The sequence below is a fragment of the Lithobates pipiens genome, unplaced genomic scaffold (assembly GCF_037356315.1).
Source record: "Lithobates pipiens isolate NorthernLeopardFrog02 unplaced genomic scaffold, aLitPip1_a1.2 Scaffold_16, whole genome shotgun sequence".
Lineage (NCBI taxonomy): Eukaryota > Metazoa > Chordata > Amphibia > Anura > Ranidae > Lithobates > Lithobates pipiens.
Window position 1 is genome coordinate 472969283 of NW_027507748.1, and position 20383 is coordinate 472989665.

At 44.7% G+C, this 20383-nt stretch overlaps 1 protein-coding gene across 1 annotated transcript in view; it reads left to right on the forward strand.

The window, feature by feature from the left end:
- Positions 1 to 20383, forward strand: part of PCCA (propionyl-CoA carboxylase subunit alpha) — a 1052859-nt gene that overhangs the window by 333851 nt on the left and 698625 nt on the right. Inside the window, exon 10 of the mRNA XM_077482961.1 lies at positions 14022 to 14124. Coding sequence (XP_077339087.1) covers positions 14022 to 14124 — 103 coding nt within the window. The remainder of the gene's footprint in view (positions 1 to 14021; positions 14125 to 20383) is intronic.

The following is a 20383-nucleotide window of genomic DNA, read 5'->3' on the forward strand; positions in this document are numbered from 1 at the left end:
GGAATCTCTCTGATATTTTCAAATGGCGGTTTCTGAAGCGCCGATAACACCAGGTTCAAATCCCACGGGGTAATGGTGGACGGACCGGAGGAACTGCATGTCGGACCCCTTGAACAAAAGTGCGGGCTTGAGACAAAAGGTCTTCTCGTAATGGCAAGGGGCGTCCACCACCAGGTGCACTAGGTCTGCGTACCAGGGACGCTGAGGCCAATCTGGGGTAATCGGTATTACTGGGATCCCCTCAGCCTCCACTATGTGGAGCAGACGTAACAGTTTCAGCGGAGGAAAGGCATAGATCAACTGGTACTGATCCCACAAAGCCACCAGTGCGTCTGACACGTCTGCCCAAGGATCTCGTCCTGGACACGAATCTCGGCACCTTCCGATTGAGATGGAAGGCCAGAAGATCCATGTCTGGTGTTCCCCATCGCATGCACAGTAGCCTGAACACCCCTGGATGCAACACCCATTCTCCTGGATCCAGCATCTGGCGACTTAGATAGTCCGCCTGCCAGTTCTCCACTCCCGGGATGTAAATGGCCGACAGGGCCGGTACATGTTACTCTGCCAACTGAAGGATGTGAGCGACCTCCCGTGCAGCGGCCAAGCTTCTTGTTCTTCGGTGATTGCCGTATGCCACCGCTGTGGCGTTGTCTGACTGAATCCTGATCGGACGCCCTCAAAGTCTTATGTGGAGAGGCATAGCCTGATTGCTCTCAGCTCAAGCAGATTGATCGGCAACTTGGATTCTTCCAGAGGCCCTGGGTCGACTGAACCCTCATTACTCCACCCCAGCCGGATAGGCTGGCATCCGTCATGATCACTGTCCACTTCAGAGGTAGCAACGACTTTCCGGACCGAAGTGCCGGGGACCTCAGCCACCAGATCAGGGAATCCCTGACTAACTGGCTCACCTGAATCTGCTGATCCAGGGACAATGGAGATTTGTCCCATTTTGTCAAAATCTCCTTCTGCAGGACTGGTGTGGAACTGGGCATACGGTACTGCCTCGAAGGAGGCCACAATGAGTCCCAGGACTCGCATGCAGAAGGGCAGTGACGACTACCTGCGGTTCATCAACAGTTTTACCGCAGCTCTGAGAGTCTGCGGCTTGTCTGAAGGGAGAAAAACTCCCACTTCCATGGAGTCCAGCAGTAAGCCTAGGAACTCTAAATGCTGAGTCGGTACGATCACCGGCTTTTTTAGGTTCAACAGCCACCTAAATTCCTTGCATGGTGATCGCCACATCCTCCTCTAACTCTGAGGCGGAAGGTGTTCTCAGGAGATCTTCTAGGTATCACATGAAGGCGATCCTGCATTGCCGCAGCAATGCCAAAACAGGAGCCAATCCCTTGGTAAAGACTCAGGGGGGCTGATGCCAAACCAAAAGGAAGAGCCATAAACTGGTAGTGGGCTTCCCCGACTGCAAATCGCAGAAACTTTTGATGCTGGAGGCATATGTGTATGTGCAGGTATGCATCCTGGATGTCTAAGGATGCCAGGGAGTCCCCTTGATGGAGTGCAGCGACTACTGAGCAAACTGATTCCATTCTGAACCTCTGTACTTTCACAAAATAATTGAGGGCTTTCAGGTCCAAGATTGGACGTACTCCTTCCTTTTGTGGGACTATGAACAGGTTTGAGTAGAACCCCTGGAAATGTTAAGATTCACCCCGCGACTCAGCAGGTCCCTTACTGCCCCCAAAAGGGCCTCCCGGCGAGCAGGGAGTACAGGTATGCTGGAGGGGATCTGTTTTGCGGCTAAGAGAGGAATTCTATCTTGAAGCCTGAGGAAATCAGATCACAGGCCCATTGATCGGACAGCCGAGAGGTCCACCGGGCTGCAAACTCCCGAAGGTGACCCCCCCCCACCGTGTTGCGGACGGGGGCAAACCTTCATGCGGTAGCGCTTTTTGCTTGCAGGCTTGTTAGGCTTGCGGTTCCAGGGACGCTTTGGTCCTTCAGAGGTCATCCTGTCAGGCTGGGGACACTTGGTCGAAGCCCCGGGTGGACGAAAAAGCTGTTTTTGAGCGGAGAAAGAGGGCCCTTGCCTACAGCGTTCCTGGCCTGTGGGAGTAGAGTACTCTTACCACCTGTGGCATTTTTAATGTCATCCAAAGAGGCTCCAAAGAGCTGGTCGCCAAGGAAGGGAAGATCCATCAGGGCTTTTTTGGATGCCTGGTCAGCAGACCAGCATTTTAACCAAATCAGGCGCCTCAGCACCACTGCTGACACAAAGCGTCCAGAGGCACTGCACAGTCTGCAGGCGAACCGGTTGCAATTGCCTGAATTTCGGGGGGGAAGAAACTCCATGCTGACCCTACCCTGTCTGCCACCTGATGGGGGACTTAGGACAGTGATGGTCCCACCCTCTTAACTACTGTTGGCTGAGAGGCTCTATCCCACAGGACTCGCCACCCTAACTAGTTGTGCGCTGTCCAGCTAGTAGTGCCTGTGTCAGCTCCCAGGTGCATATGAGAACCCACTGCGCTGTGCAGAGCTGCTGCAAATGGCGCTGAAACTGATCAAAAACGTGCTCAGGCTTCAAGAAAATGGCCGCTGAGCGTCCAGTATAAAGGACATAAACACCGAGAAAATGGCCACCAAGCTACAGAAAAGCATGCTGCTCCTTGCCCCCACCAAAGATGGCTGCAGAACACTGTATACCATGAGGGACAGTGAAACAAAACAGGCAGAGAATGGTGGGGAACAGCACTACAGCTATCAACAGCTACAGGCTCCAGATACCCCCAGGGAGAGATCCACCCACATCCAGGGCACAGCCAGCCAGCGCAGTGCCCCCTAGGTGAGAGAAGCCCCCCCCTGCATATGGCACACACATCGTTCAGCAGCAGCCTCATGCAGCATCCCCCACAGGGAGGGGGGAGGGAAGATGGGGACAGGGAGAGAAGAGAGGGAGGCGAGGGACCCCCAAATCGACCTCCCAGGGAATACCCAGCTGCTCAGCCCCACCAAAGCAGGGAGAGCTGTACTTACCAGCCCTGCAGAGATGGGAGACATTCCATCACAGACCCACTCTCCGATCAGTACGGGGTGGCTGCTGGCCCGGCACACTGCGACAGACATCAGTAGCCCAGTCATATGTGTGCCCCGTTGCATTAGCACTCACCGACCGCTTCTGGAGCTGAGGCCTGTCGTGGCCGACCCAGCGCGGAGCAATGGTCTGTACACGCTCGCTGGCCAGGCTTGGAAGAGTACAAGGATGAGAGTATCCAGCCTGTCACCCGGCCAGCTGTTGATAGCAGATCACAGGATATTTAAACTTGCGCAAAAAGCAAAGCTTTTGCAGAAAAAAACATGGTCCGAGGGGCCGTCAGGGTTCCTAGGTCCTTCTCCTTCACTAGGCAAAATATAACTGAAGCTGCAAGGCAGGTTGAGGGGTTTCTACTTAAGGGACTGCCCCGTGGGCGGAACTAGAAGTTCTGAGTTTTTTCATTACATGTTAACATGTTATGCCTAGTCCTCTCTTAAAGGTGGCGTAACAACCCCAATGGTCTAAGAGGAGCTGTGTCAGTCTGTGAATATAATGCCGCGTACACACGATCAAACAATCCGGTGGAAAAGTCCGGCAAATTCAAGTCCGCCAAACAATCCCCCCGTGTGTAGCCTCCGGCATACTTTTTTGACCCGACAGTACGGCGGACTTAGAATTTCGGTTTGCACAAAAATTTGCACGCCGTACTCGCATTTCGGCGGACAATCCGGCCGTGTGTATGCAAGTCCGCCGTACTTTTGAAATGAGCGGACTTTTCCCGCCCGGAGAAAAGTTTGCTAATTTCGAGCGGGTCTCCAGGTAGGCGGGGCCCGCGAAGGAGACGTCGCTGGCCCCGCCGCCTGGTATGGACTTAAAGGGGAACCCCAACGCCGAAAAAAATCGGCGTGGGGGTCCCCCCCAAGTCCACAACAAACCCTTGTCCGAGCACGCTACCCGGCCTGCCAGGAAAGGGGGGCGAGCGAGCGCCCCCCCCCCCCCCTCCTGAGCCATACCAGGCCGCGTGCCCTCAACATGGGTGTGCCTTGGGGAAGGGGGGCCGCGCGGCCCCCCCACCCCAAAGCACCTTGTCCCCATGTTGATGAGGACAAGGGCCTCTTCCCGACAACCCTGGCCGTTGGTTGTCGGGGTCTGCGGGCGGGGGGCTTATCGGAATCCGGGAGCCCCCTTTAATAAGGGGGCCCCCGGTTACCGGCCCCCCACCCTATGTGAATGAGTATGGGGTACAATGTACCCCTACCCATTCACCTGTAAAATAAAAGTACAAAAAAAAACACAACACACGAGATAAAATACTTTATTGCACAGCTCCGGGGGTCTTCCGTCTTCGGGGGTCTTCTCGCCGGACTCCTCCGCTATCTTCTTGTAGCTCTTTTGCTAGCGGAGGAGCCCGGCTTTCTTCCTCGCCGCCGGCCTCTTCTCCCGACTTCGGGGGTCTTGTCCCCCTCTTCGGTTCCTCTGCCGGGCCACTGCGCCTTCTTATAGCTCTTTTACAGGCGGTGGCCCGGTCTTCTGTCGCCGCTGCCGCCTTCCGTTCTTCTTCTTCTTCTTCTTCTTCTTCTTCTCCTTCTTCTCCTGGAGATGTTGACTCGACGCTCTCTCCGGCCACAATGCCAGGGACGCGCTGCGTGGCCACTTATATAGGGACAAGGGGCGGTGTCACATGGCTTTATGTCACATGGGTTGGTCACATGGGTTGATGTCACATGGGGACTGTGACATCGTAAGGGGGTGGGGTCACCATGTGACACCAACCCATGTGACCAACCCATGTGACATAAAGCCATGTGACAAACATTTTTTTTTTTTTAAACAAAGGCCCTACCGATTAAAATGGTGGGTGTTTTTTTTTTTTTTTTCTCACAGTATTTGCACAGCGATTTTTCAAACAAATTTTTTAGGGAAAAGAGACACTTTTTTAAAATTGTAATGCACTAAAGCACGCGATATTGCCCAAATGTTTGATGAAATTAAAAAGATGATCTTGGGCAGAGTACATGGATACCAAACATGACATGCTTTAAAACTGCACACAAACGTGCTGCGGTGGCAAACTACATACATTTTTAAAAGCCATTACAGGTTACCATTTTAGATTTACAGAGGAGGTCTACTGCTAAAATTACTGCCCTTGATCTGATCTTCGCGGAAATCCCTCACATGCATGATGCAATTGCTGATTACATATGACGCCCCAGACCGACACTTGTGTTCACCTTTGTGTGAGAGCGGGGGGGGGGGCAGGGGTGTTTTTCTTCTTTCTTCTTTTTTGTTTATTATGCTTTTATATATTTTTTAAACTGTTCCTTTCATTTTTTTTTTTTTTTTATCTCTGGGAATGTAAATATCCCCTATGATAGCAATAGGTAATGACAGGTACTTTAAAAAAAAAAAAGACCCTAGATCTCTTCTCCTGCCCTCAAAGCATCTGACCGCACCAAGATTGATGTGATAAAATGCTTTCCCAATTAACCAATGGCGCTGTTTACATCCGGTGAAATCTAAGTCATGAAATGCTCATAGCTTAGTTTCTTAGGCCATAGAGATGATTGGAGCTTTTCTGGGCTCTGATCAGGTCTATGGTCAGCTGACGGAACCAATGGCTGCATTCTCAGGTTTGCTGTTGGGACAGGAGAGCCAGAGAAAACCATGGAAGACGGTGTGGGGGGGGGGGGGGGTTCACTTCCACTGCTTGTGAAAGCAGTCTAGAGGCTAATTAGCAGCTAGGATTGCTTTTATATGAAAGCCAACAGATCGCTGAAAAGAATGATACCAAGATGATGTGTATATGTGTGTATATGTGTGTGTGTGTGTGTGTATATGTATATATATATGTATATATATATATATATATGTGTGTGTGTGTGTGTATGTGTATATATATATATATATATATATATAATGTGTTTGGGGGTTCTAAGTAATTTTCTAGCAAAAAATACGGATTTTATTGTGTAAACACCAAATGTCAGAAATAGTCTGTCGTGAAAGGGTTAAATAGATTTTGACGTGACGAACCGCCTTGTTGTAGGCCTTCCGTAGGCATGAATGACTATATCCCCCTGCTAGTAATCTGTCCTGAAGTTTTCCCGCTTCTTGTGTAAACAGCTCGTCATTGGAACAGTTTCTTCGCAACCAAAGATAATGTCCATAGGGGATCAAGTGTTTAAGGGGGATGGGATGAAAGCTTTCAGCATGCATACTATATTACCAGCAGTGCTTTTATTTATTTATTTTTTTTTTTTTTTTTTTTAAGCCTGTGGCGTGCAAAACACACTCAAAAACTTCACTCGGTGCATAAAAAAATGTGCACACACATAGAGTGACACAAAAAAGTGCAGACGGATACACAAGCCCTCTAAAATCAGAGGGCCTTGCCTTGTATCCCCTGGGAAGTTAGGCTCCAGACAGGGACAAGGACACTTAAAAATTGATTTTTCTGGCCGAAACCAGGCAGACCCCGTTCTTTGGAAAGTCTGCCAAAACATATCCGCCCAAATACTAGGTGACGTTGCCCCGAAGGGAGACCCCAACTCAGAGATGGCGAACTAAGCCAGAAGGCCATGTCCACCACCTCCCAGACTTTCAGGACAGGCCCTGGGACCTGTGACCCTACTCATCACAGCAAACGTGAAAAGTGACAAAACAAGAAGTGACACACAAGAAAATAAAGTCGGGAAGGGATAGTGGAGAGGAGAGTGAAAGAAGTGGTCATTGTGTGAAACAATGACCAGGCCCTCTGGCCAGGAATCAAAAATTCCTCTGGTCCCAGCCAAAAGGCCCGGCCCAAGCTGCAGGCGCTAAAAAAGCGTGCTATGCTGCAGTGACCGTGGTGCCCAAAATCAACGTGACCCTCATTCACAGTGATATTTAGGCACCCCTGGAATGCAACGCCAGGGGCACATACTCCAAAGGCTTTCAAGACTGCCCTGACCAACGGTCCGGACCACAGCAGCCCCCGACCCCTGGCAGGAAGGCATGAAGTTCAGGGAGGTTGGTGAGAGTCCTTTGCAATCAGGCTCCACCGTCGCTCCCATCACTCCTACCTAATTAATATGGGAAGTACTAACCGCTCCTCTCCCACAGCTAGAGAGGAGCCTGTATTCCCTCCCGAAAGACTGTCCAGGGCCGGAACTACCCCAATCCAGGACCGAAGACCAGGCACTCGACCCTCTGGGTCAGACCAGTAGCAGCACCCATCCTCACCAGGAGCACCATTCCAGACGGCTCAGACTCGATCATGCATCGGCCCCCAGTTTACTGTCAGGCGGCACGAAGTAACCCCTACCAAAACCATTCTTTCAGATGCTAATTACGCCATCTGAGAGTACTGACCAAACCCTCTCTATAGGGATGGAACAACACCTCCTTTGGCAACTGATAAGAATAGATGCTACACTTGATCTTAGCCAAAAGGCCAAGAATGCTTTTTCAATGCAAAGTACTGCCAATTCTTCCAAGTCACAGATTATTTGGACATGCAAGAAGGTAATAATTTATCATATGCCATTGTAAATGTTAAATTGTAATTGTTGATGTTAATTTTCTGGAAGACCTCCTTCAGGGTGTCCTCCCATGTGATGAAGATGTCATTGATGTACCTGCGCCACGTAAATATGTGGCCCAGGTACTCTACAAGATCCTCACCCCCAAAGAGATATTGTTCTCACTCCCCTAGTTACAAATTGGCATAGGATGGGGCACAACATATTCCCATCACTACGCCTTGTACCTGGAGGTAGTGAGAACTGTCAAAAAGAAAGTGAATTGTGATTAAGAATGTAGTCTAATCCTTTTAGAATGAACTAATTTGGAGCTCTATCATGTATTGACCCCTGCAGTAGGACTTTCTGTACAGCTGCCAGTCTTTCCTTTTGGGATAGTAAATTTGTTGATTGATTGTAGAACATGTATAGTATCCTTAACAAAGGAAAGCAAGGAAACAACATGGGGCTGTAAATAGGAATCAATAATTCTACTCAAGTTCCCTGAAATGCCTCCATTGCCAGAGATAATTGGTCTACCTCTGAGTGTGGTGACATTTTTGTGGATTTTAGGTAAACTATAAAAGGTAGGCACCACTAGGGTACTTGGTCCTAATGAATTTGAAAAGATCTTTGCATATAATCCCACATTTGTAGGCTCGATCCACGATCTCATAAAAATCTTGATTGTACTTATTTGTAAGTCTAATGAGAATGATCCAATACCAATTTGTGTTATCCAGAATTTTCATGCACATCAGAGTGTAGGCAAGGTTGTCCATTAGAACAACATTGTCCACCTTATCGAAATGGATTCATTGTTATGTAAGGATTGTAGAGTTTGGGTTTTCTTCCACGGACAGATTAGAGGGAATGTTCTTCCTACAGGACAGACTACAAATGTCTTTGATTGAAAAATAGCAACACTTGGGTTCGTATTTAGGGATGGAAATTTCATGGAAGGTTTTTTGAACAAACTGGTGGGAGTCGGTGTTGATTTGTTGATGTCCTCAAAGTTTGTCAAGGTCTAGCTTATCAATCAAATCAGATGTATTACTCTCCTGAAAAAGGAGTGCCAAATTGCATAAAACGTTAAATTCTCTCATGCTATATTTTGACCAATCAGTGGTGTCCAAATCTACGCCTCTCTTTTTCATATTGGCATTTTAGCATTAGTTAGATGTTAGTCCGTCACTATTTCAAAGAGGTCAAAGTTTGGTAAGAACAGAAGCTCAGGCCTTGTGATAATACCAGAGTTTCTGCCTGTGTAAGGGAATGCAAAGATAAATTCACAACATTTATTGATTTTGTTGGGTCCGGACTAGAAATAGTTCCAGTCCCTTCCCTCTTTTGTTTATTTGGGGGGAACTTGTCCCCTGTGTTTGGTTTAAAGTCTTTTGTGATGGTACTCTCAGGTTTGGATAGGGAGTGTTACCTGGAATGCTGGATGCATCTGAAAGGGAGGAATCTGATTCTCTCTGCACTATGTTCTGTCTTGTTTCCATTCCTAGTGAAGATTCATGTTGCTCACCAGAATTGGAACTCTGTGTATTTTCAAAGTCTGTATCAACTGTCCATTTCTTATTGTCTTTGAAGAAACCTCTATTGTTGCGACTAATTTTTTTGTTGGCCATGGCCTCAATTTGGATAATTGCGGCCATGGGTTGACTAAGGAAAATTTGTTTGAGAAATATTATTTAGACTTCTTTGGTACAGATTGATCTTGGGAGATTTATAAGGTCTATTCAAATACTTACTATTTGCATTCCATTTATACGCCTTTCCTTCTGTGAAAGCATTCTTATCCCTTTCAAAACTTTGTCTCCTTTTTCTGTAGAATATTTTTATTAAATATTCATAAATGTTCTTTTAGTTTAGTCTGCAGTTTGGCGTGTAGCATGTGGCCTTTAAAAGGAACCAGCACCAACTCCAGAGTGCTGATTTATTTATCCAATAAATCAATTGATTATATTACTTTGTAAGTTACCTTCCCATTCTCATTTTCATTCCTCACCAATTTGTTATGTTTGGAAAAAAATTAATTCGTAACCCATATGGGTTAATTTTATCCTTGGCATAATGTTCAAATGATCTGGTGTTCCAAAAAAGCTCAGATTTTTTTCTCAAGTATTCTATTGAATTTCTGAAAAAGGTTTGCGTTTCAATCCAGTTCAAAATCTGTTTCATAACCAAACATTAAGGTCATCCATTCATCTCCTTGGAAAATACTAATTGTTATAAGATAATATATATGAAGGAAGAAAAAAGGGCAAACAAAAAGGGAAGAAAAAGAAAACAAACTGTAGCTCACCTATTTACAACTCACGTGTTAAGGAGGGGGATGGGGGCGGGTGTTTAACCACCCAAAAGATATAGAATAGAAAAAAACGCATATATATGAGCTGCTCGTGATGCACACCCCGGAACGTTTGTATAATTGAAAAATTCCCTCGTGGGGATTTTAGCAGCCAAGAAATTCAGAGGTTATTAGTAGGCTTTTTAAACACCTGCATAGCCAGCTGCCCTGATGACTTTGGCTGTTCAAGAAGCTCGGCTGCCTCTGTCCTGCCCCCTCTGTGTCCCCCGAGACACCTGGCCACTCAATGCTTTTGACTGGCTATACAAGAAGAAGCTCGGCTGCCTCATGTCCACCTTCGGTCTCACCCACTCCATTCCTGGACACACCTGACAGATTGACATAGGCAGTCGCACATGCTTGTGGCTGGCTATACAAGAGCTCGGCTGCCTCTTTTCTCCTCCCCCCACCGCGTTTTACCATCAACGCCCCAGTGTGAAAGCAGCCTAAATGCAGTTTCTGCTCACAGAAGAAAATCTGTGTTAAAAACTCACCTAAGATGCATTTTTTTTTTAAATACCCGTTTAGGTGAGTTTAGCAGAGTGTGGCAGCATTTGGTGTTTGGGAGTTTATTTGATTCCGACCATTAAAATTAATAAATGCTGAAGTGCTAAGCTAGTGTTTTAGGCGTTTGCCATTTTTTATGCCCAAAGCTCCTCCCCTGAATGCAATTCTTTTGCATTCAGGAGAGAAGCTTTGACTGCCTCTAAACGCTTCTGTTCCATAACTCTGATTAAAGCCCATGTGTGCATGGACACACAGGCTTTAATCGAGTTGAGTTCAGGGGCTTTGGCAAAAAAAAAAAAAAGGCCAAAAGCTTCATAGCCATTTATTTATTTATTTTTTTAGAGGGCAGGGTTGAATCTCCTTATGACTATTTTTTACTGTGTTCTACTTTTTGACTGCAAACAGCAATCACCAGTGCATGTTTTGAGGCCATTCTTCTTTGTAAAGGCATAACATTGGCTACTGATAACACACCTTAAACGCTCCCACCTGCTAATCGAAATACAACTCTAGATTCCCATACCTTAACAGCATAGTTTGCAGGTGATACATTTGTGTGCTGAATTATTATTTCTTCTGCTGGGGAGATTTTTCTTAACTTTCCGTCTTGGAGAATTACAATAGGAAGTGATAGAAAATATCTTCAAAGTAAGGGGTAGTTGGCACCAGAACATGTGTCCCCATTGGATAATTTTGCCCTTATCTCTTGATTTACTGAAAATGGTAAAAGTTAGGATTTCCCCTTACATTTTGTCTTGATTAGAACTGTTATTAATAACCAAGAGGTCCCTTGGTCCCTTGGTCCCCCCACAAACACTTGGCAGAAGGTCTAATCCTGCCCTACTCTATTTTGTGTTACATAACTTTAAAGCCTGATTTTAGTATACCTTCCTCTTAGAGTCTCTGCCTTGGACCCCCCCTCCCTAACTTGTTTCACTTGTTAGCCTGGGATTTATTATTACCTCTGCGATTAAAGGAGTTGTAAAGTCAGAAGGTTTTTTTTTTTTTTATGCATTAAGATAAAAAGCCTTTTGTGTGCAGCAGCCTCCCTAATATTTACCTGAGCTCCATATCTGACCAGTGATGTCCAAGAGTGTCTCGGCCATTCGAGACTCTCCCTCCTCATTGGCTGAGACACAGCAACAATGGTGCAATTGTCTCCCGCTGCTATCACTCAGTCGGCAATTCAGGAGAGAGAGGGGGCAGGGCCGGGCCACAGCTCTGTCTGAATGGACACAGGGAGCTGTGACTTGGCTGGGATGCCCCCATAGCAAGCTGCTTGTTTTGCGGGGCACTCAACAGGAGGGAGGAGCACAGATGAGGGACCGGGGAAGAAGCGGATATGGGCTGCTCTGTGCAAATCCTATGTAAGAGAGCAGGCAAGTATAACATGTTTGTTTTTATTGAAAACAAAAATTTGACTTTTCAATCTCTTTAAGTCCAGTCTTGTGGGTGAAAGATGCCAGGTGGCGAGGTGTGTGGATGAATTAACGTCATGAGCATTTGCACCTTCACAGAATGCAGCAATTTTATTTCTCTTGGATATGTACTGGGGTATGGGACATGCTGCTCCTGGCAAGACAAATTAAAAATGATTATCCTGTTTTGATTGTGTCTTTTATGTGCCTTCCTGCCTATATGCGCTGTTTGGTGGTAAGGCTACATGATGCTCTGTCCTTGTCATATGCCAAATATTGTAACCAATGGGATTTGTTTTAATGTTGTACTATTTCTCATGTACAACCCTATTCTTTTTATTCATTTATTTTTTTCCAAAAACATTTAATTAACCACTTGCTTACTGGGCACTTAAACCCCCCTCAGTCCCAGACCAATTTTCAGCTTTCAGCGCTGATGCACTTTGAATGACAATTGCGCGGGCATACAACACTGTACCCAAATGAAATTTTTATCATTTTTTTCCCACAAATAGAGCTTTCTTTTGGTGGTATTTAGTTACAGCTCGGAGTTTTATTTTTTGCTAAACAAACAAAAAAAGATGCAAAAAAAAAAAAAAAAAAAAAAACATGTTTTAATAGTTTGTTATAAAATTTTGCAAACGGGTCATTTTTCTCCTTCATTGAAGTGCGCTGATTAGGCGGCACTGATGGGCTGCATTGGTGGGCACTGATGGGCTGCATTGGTGGGCACTGATGGGCTGCATTGGTGGGCACTGATGGGCTGCACTGGTGGGCACTGATAGGCATAGTTAAGGCGGCACTAATAGGCACAGATAAGGCGGCACCGATGGGCACAGATAAGGCGGCACTGATGGGCAAAGATGGGCACAGATAAGATGGCATGGATGGGTGGCATGGATAAGTGGCACGGATGGGTGGCACGGATGGGCACTGATAGGTACCACTGATAGATGGGACTGATGGGCACTGATAGGTGGCACTGATAGGTGGCTCTGATAGGTGGCACTGCTGGGCACTGATGGGCGGCACTGCTGGGCACTGATGGGCGGCACTGGGTCGCAGCACCTTTGAGGCAGATTGTGGGCACTGTGGGTGGCACTGTTGGTGGCACTGCTGGATGGCACTGTGGGTGGCATTGTGGGTGGCACTGTAGGTGGCACTGTGGGCACTATGGGCACTGATGGGGGGCACTGATGGGGGGCACTTACTTTTATTCAGGATGGCACGGCGGTGGGCAGGTGGGCACTGGCAGGGGGCAGGTGGTCAGCTGTATTGCTGGCCGTGATCGGGACTGATGTCCCGATCACGGCCGCCGGTGATTGGCTTTTTTTTTCTCTCCTCGCGCTGTCAGCGCGAGGAGGAATAATAGCCGATTACCGCCTCCGTTCTATCACATGATCAGCTGTCATTGGCTGACAGCTGATCACGTGATAAGGGGTCGGGATCGACCCCTTGCACGGATCGGTGATCAGGCGAGTCTCACGGACTCGCCGATCACAGAGCGCGCCGCGCGCGCCCCTCAGGGGGCGCGCAGGCCGCTCGTATCCGGGACGACGTCAATAGACGTAGTCCCGGAAATGTAGGTCCGCGCTGTTGCCGTCATTTGGCAATAGCGCGGATCTGTAGTGGTTAAAAAGGATATTGGTACAAATAAGTACAGATAGAAGCCAATGAACTACAAGGTATTACAGAATAAAGATAGAACAACGAGAAGATGTAATATAAAAAGTGTCAGTTTCATGGATGTCAGAAGCCGACAGAAGTACAAAGAAAATATATATTTTTTTACAGTGCAATTTTTCAATGTGACAAATGTAACATATTAATGTAGCTCAATTGTAGGGAACATATATAATGTTGGCATGTATGGGGCAGGGGGATGAGAACAACAAGAAAGGCATTCGTTTTTATACTGAAGCAAGAAGTAACGGAAAACATATCGCAGGGGAGGGCACATGGACATATTCAAAATTGATAGAAGGGTAAAAGCCGCTATGACCAATGTAATCCCCCCCCCCCCCCCCCCCAAAAAAAAAAAAAGGAGGGGGGAGGTGGGTAAAAGGAGGGAAACATGGGGCTTTTTATTATGTCACTAATGAAAATAAGAATATTTTGAAATGTAAAAAAATAATTGTTGTAGTATTTGGTACCATTACATGCCAACAAAATGCAAATATGTATTTATTTATTTTTTTTTCCCTTTAAATCGTGCGACTTTAATTTACCAACTTTTTTCATAGGGAGGGATTCAGGTTTTCAGCACAAGAAGCAGCATCAAGCTTTGGAGATGATCGTCTGTTGATAGAGAAATTCATTGACAATCCTCGTCACATAGAGATTCAGGTAAGCATTCTGTTTTGCATTCACAAGGTTACTTTCCCGTTTAGATATTTAGATATTTAAGGGGGTATCTACAGGCTTAAAGTGATTTTAAAAAGTGATCTTTTACAAACAACTCATTCAGTTTAAAATAGAAATGAAAGGCAAACCATTGTTGTATAGATAAAAAAAAAACTCCCAAGCCAGGCTGTTTGTGTCCATGGACACACACAGCACAACTCTGCCATGACCCCATCTCTCTCCTGAAAACAGCAGGGGCATACAGCTGTGTATCTTCTGGCATCCAGGTTTAATGTGAAACTGCAGATTCATATCCAGGACTAGGAACCCATGAGTATTGCCCTGGTGACACCATGGGATCAGTTGTCCCCAATTTATGCTTTCTGCCATCGTAGCTTCTGCCTCACCTACATCACAGGATTTGGGTGGAGATCATTCTCGTGATTCTGATCACCTCAACCTGGCCTAGAAAAATGTGGTACTCCAACAACATCATAAACTTTTTGGTGGACGGCAAATTTACCCTTTCTGGATTAACCTGACAACCCTTCTCAATGCTCGATCTTCCATCCTTCTTTAAGGTGTGTCTTTGATGACATGGCTGTTGAAGCCAAGTTTCTGAGACACAGGCGAGCCCATCATTCTGTCTATCCTGCCATGCCAAAGACTAGTATGATGACTTTAAGGAAGATTTACCACAGGACTTAACATTCTTATTTTGCCTGGTGTAAAGCTTGAGGACTTCTTCCCCATTAGTATATTGTGGTCCCATCCTGACATTTCTGGAGTTGATCAGGGATGAGCCTTGAGTACATTTAAGGGTAGGATTTTGGCCTTGGTGGTCTTCTTTTAGAGTCCTGTTGCTTTGCATTCCTTGGTGCATGTCTTTGTACAAGGGGTTACACGTATATAGACTCTTTTAAATCCATCTGGCCTCAACTTGGTACTTTCTGTGTTGCATATATCTCCATTTGAAACCACCCGGGATATGCCTTTTTATTCCTTCTGACACTGAAGGTTGTTTTCTTTAATGTACATCGTGGGACAGACAGCACAGTGGCAATCACTATGTGGGTATATAGGCACCTTCAGGTGATACACTGGTATACCCAATACAGGAAGTTCACCTCCTATATAACCCCTCCTCCTTCCAAGAGTACATCAGTTTTTTCGCCAGTGTCTAAGATGTTGGTCACAAGTGAAGATGTGCTCTGAAGCGCTCCACTGGAGGGTTCCCTGTTGGATTTAAACAGCCTCCATAGACCGGATCCATCCAAAGGGCCTCTGAGGCCAAGGTGGATGGTACCCGTGCCTCGTATATGAAGCACAAGGTTTTGCCTGTAACTCCCACGTGGACGGCATTTCGATACGTGGTGCTGGGCCCTGGGACCCAGGACTTTTTGGTCATGCTACATTACCTAGAGTTTTTGCCTGACTGGTTGCTAATATAGGTCCAAGTTAGTGGAACCTCTATAATAGGGACCCAGTCCTTGAAGGTTTGCTACTGCAGCCCGCTGTGATGGGTGCGGTTTGGATCTGTCTGTTACAGCAGTATCCTGCAGCAAGGAGAAGGTAAGGGAATAAGCCTAGGAACTGTAAAATGCCTAAAGTCTCCATTAGAGTGAGTAAATGCATTCCCTAGTATGTTGCTTCTCAGTCAGCTCAGAAGTCCCAGCTAAAAAGCATGTGTGGGGTTTCAGCAAGCCAGCGGGGATTCCTCATCCAGAACATTCCCCCCTGGGGGAAGGGAGGTTCAACAGTAGGGGGGGAGTGGTGTGGCGGCTTTCATATATTTTTTCTTTTTCCTCAACAGAAGCTTTTTTCAAACTTCCTGCCTCCCTAGCCCTCCCTTCTCCCCTTCTCTACCCTCTCGCTCAAGGAGGGTATCAAACGCATGCACGAACTATGGATAGTTAAATGGGGGGCATCCTTAGTGACAAAGGGGCGTGGCTTAAGAGTATGGCTCAAGGCGCGGCGTCATAAGTCCACAGGGAGCGTGCAGGCGCTTGGGGACAAGAGGCAGACTCTTCACAGCTAGAGTCTGACACGCAGGACACAGGAGCACTGGGGGCACGTAAGGTTGATGCAGACATTTCCACTACAGGAAATAACATTTACTAAAGCTAAACTTTATTAGCATTGTCTTTTGCTAGACTATTTGCTCAGCAATATGAAAATGAGGAGATAGTTACGGCGCTCTCCTATGCTAGTAGAATAAATCGCTTGCTATTCGTAAATGAAAATGGCATGACATAGAAATCGCATAAGGGTTGAGTTGCCACTTCAATTTTTAGTGTTGCTGAATCGCAGTGTAAATAACATATATTGGTGCAAAAATATTTTTTATAAACCAAATACAAAACTTATATAGCAGTGAAAAAAACATACGAGAAAAAATGAAAAAAACATTAAACAACTACTGTGCAAAGAGTGCTAAGGTGCTACTGTGTGAATTGGTGCATCCAGTACCTGATTAGCTTACGTTTACTGTGCTTAAATAAGACTTTTTTTTTTTTTTTTTTAAAGTGCATCAAGAAACCAAAAACGAATTAATTGAAAAAATACTATTCTAGAAGAAATTTTTTTTTTTTTATTTTTTTTTTTAAAGGAAAAGTTTTGTTTAGAAAAACAATCCTCAAGGAGAGTACAGTCCCTCTGAAAAAAGTTTTATTGTTCCAAGAATTTTTCATAAACCGTCAAAGTGCCTCGTGCTCAGTGCCTTGGTGTATATTGAAAAACAACCGGTGCGTTATCCATGCATGAAGCAAATTGCCGCACTCACCAGCTCCCCTGCAGGGGTTAACTCGCCTCCACAGTGTGAAGCCCCTGTGTCGCTATGTAAAGCTGGTCCGGTATGCTGTTCAATTGTTCCTCATTTGCTCATATAAAAAGAGATGCAAAGACTTCCATAGTGCAAAACTGTATTATAAATCAATGCCTTTATTGTAAACAAACAGGTGGCTACTCACATACAAGTAGATTAAAACGTTTGTATATTCACAAGGAGTAAAAACACCGCCGCCGCCTTATGAGAGAGAGTGCATGTACGCTAGGCCACACCCTATGCGTTTCGTCATTGGACGTCGTCTGGAGCGGCCATCTTGGTACTCCTCTCTCTTATTATAGGGTGTAATGCTCGTACTGCACATGCGCGTGCGCAAAAACGCCATGTTAGTTACTGGAGAATGACCTCCCAACGGAGTCTATGTTGCGCAGGCGCAACATCGCCATATTAGATACTGGAAGGAACCTCCCAGCAAAGTATGAGGTGAACAACACGCTGGCTCGTACCGCATTACATCCATCTTACAAATACAATGCATACATATTACAGCGGCTTAATACACGTGTGCCTGCGCACGGCGGTGTGAATAACATTCGGAACCAGAAAATAAAATAAAAGTTAAAACAGACCACAACATATTGCATCTTATGCTATTCACTCTACAATTACCATTGTTTCCTATAGAACTAAATGTTATATTAACTATTTGCCTGAACCATATATTAAAATACAGTATTGGGAAACAGTATTAAAAACAGTATAAAAAATTCTATAAAAGTTATAAAAAAAAAAATTCTAAAAAATGATATAGAGAATGGAAGGGAGTATTTCATGGTTAATTTATACTAATTCTATTTAAGGTTTATGGCCATATATAAAATATAATTTTTTTAAAGGTATATTCATTGGGGAGATTTGTTTATTCAATAAACCGTATTATTTGCGAGGAAGAGGATGCGTATAGTTTACAGGACATAATTTTTTGTCATATCCATTGTGGAGATTGTTTTACAGAATATTAGGTAAACAGTATCTATATGGGAAAGAGGGTTTGGGATTATATTTCCATATGAATGTTGATCTCAGACTATTCTAAAGGAAGGATAGGGGTAGTATGAATGTTGATCTCAGACTATTCTAAAGGAAGGATAGGGGTAGTAGCTAAAGAGACATTTGAGAAGGGATTAGAGGCCTAGTCTGTTTCAGTTGTATACTAATGGCCATGGATGTTATCTCTTTGTTTGTTCCACATCAAGGTGGGATTACCTTATACTCCATTTGTCTGGATTTATAAAATTCAATCCTGTCTCACCTGATGTAGCATAGAGTTGGATGCTGTTATTAAATTTAGTGCCCTTGAGGCTCTAGTGCGATGGGCAAATATATGCCCCAATTTTACGGGAGACGTTGGTAGGATAGTGAAACCGGAACATGGAAGAGGAATACATTACTTAATAATTGGTTAGGAAGCAGTTTAAATCTAGTTCTATATTCAAGCCTGCCGGTTGTAATGTGTCCAAGCAAAAAATCCACCTGGTTTCGTTCTGTGATACTTTCACTTTTCTGTCCTCCCCTCTCCAATGTCCCTTAATTTTATCAAGACCATAAAAGGTCATGTGTCTAGGGTCTCTCTCGTGGTAGTCCCTGAAGTGCCTGGAGACACTATGATGGTTGTATCCTTTTTTAATATGTTCCCCAATTCTTATATGTAGCTGTCTTGTCGTCCTCCCTACGTACTGTTTCCGACAGGGACATTCAATTACGTAGGTGACAAAGGTGCTGTTACATGTAATGAGTTCATGGATCTTGAATTCTTTTCCATTGGTAGAGGAAGTGAACTGAGATTTTTTCTTGCTGGTTTTTTTACTAGTTCTGCAGGGGAGGCATTTTCCACATCTAAAGAAGCCTTTCAGATTTTCTACAACCCTTATTTGTTTAGGTGGATCAATCACATGTTTAGCTAGTCTGTTCCTGAGAGTGGGTGCTTTCCTATATATAAAAAGCGGTTTCTTTGGTAACACTGTTTTTAGGACTTCATCTGATTGTAGAATAGGCCAGTATTTTTTCTAAAAATGTGTTCCAGGGCCTTATATTGTTGATTTGTACCCTGTCAGGAACGCAACTTCCATTCCTTTTACGTTCTTTTTATGTCGTTTATTTGGTATTTCTTCTAATAGGCTGTTCCTTTCCATTTGGCTCACTTTTCTTTTAAGATCATGTAATTCCTTTGCTCTATATCCCTTATCCACAAAACGCTGTATGATGTCATTGGCTTGTTTGTCAAAATCCGCTTGGTTACTGCAATTTCTGTATACTCTCATCAGTTGTCCTTTGGGAATTTTGTTTATCCATTTAGGATGATGACAGCTTTTAGTAGGGATGTAACCATTCCTGTCCGTAGCCTTGAAGAAGGTCCGTGTGCCTATTTTACCATCTTGTTTGAAAATCTGTAGATCGAGAAAATTTATACTCTGTATATTCCAATTTCCTGTAAACGAAATGTCGTATGCATTATGGCTGATTTAGTCAAAAAAACTTTCTAATTCTTCCACTGAGCCTTTCCAGACCATGATAATATCATCAATGTACCTACGGTACAGCCTCAGGTTGTTTCTAGGTACACTAAAGACCTGTTCCTCTTCCCATCTGTTAAGGAAGAGGTTTGCCACACTGGGAGCATACTTTGCTCCCATGGCTACACCTTTGGTTTGAGTATAATATGTCCCTTGATACCAAAAGTAGTTGTGCGTCATTGCTAGTTTGAGGCCTTCCACAATAAAATAAATTTGTTCCTGCTTAAGATCAGATTGCCGTTGCAATGCCCATTCGGTGCTACTTAAAGCATCCTCCTGCCTGATGTTAGTATACAAAGAGTTGACGTCAATGGTGACTAGTATATCCCCATCTTCTATGTCTCTTAATTCCGCAATTAGTTGTTTGCTATCTTTTAGATATGATTTTGCCTCCACCACCAGGGGTTGTAGATAGCCATCAATATAGGCTCCTAATCTTGAGAATAGGGATTCTATGCCACTAATTATGGATCTTCCTGGGGGGTTTGTCTCATCCTTGTGTATTTTCGGTACATAGTAAATAACAGGAGTTTTTGCTGCTTTTGGAGTTAGGTACTTGGCCTCCTTTTTGTTTAATATTCCCTTTTGTTCTCCTTTCTTGACAAATGTTTTAAGTCGTTTCTCATATTCCTTCCTTGGCTAGGTCTTCAGTTATTTATAAGTGTCTTTGGTAGCCAATAATTTTTCCATTTCCTTTTTGTAATCTTCCTTGTCCAATATCACCAAACCTCCTCCCTTGTCTGCCGGACGTATTACTATATTTTTCTTCTTTTCTAATTGCTTAATAGTTTTCCATAGGCCTCTACCTTTTTGTTTTCTTAATCTGCAAGTCTTTGAGATCTTTCTCTACCATTTTTTTAAAAACTGTTATACTTTAATTTTGTTGTATCTTTGGATTAAAGGT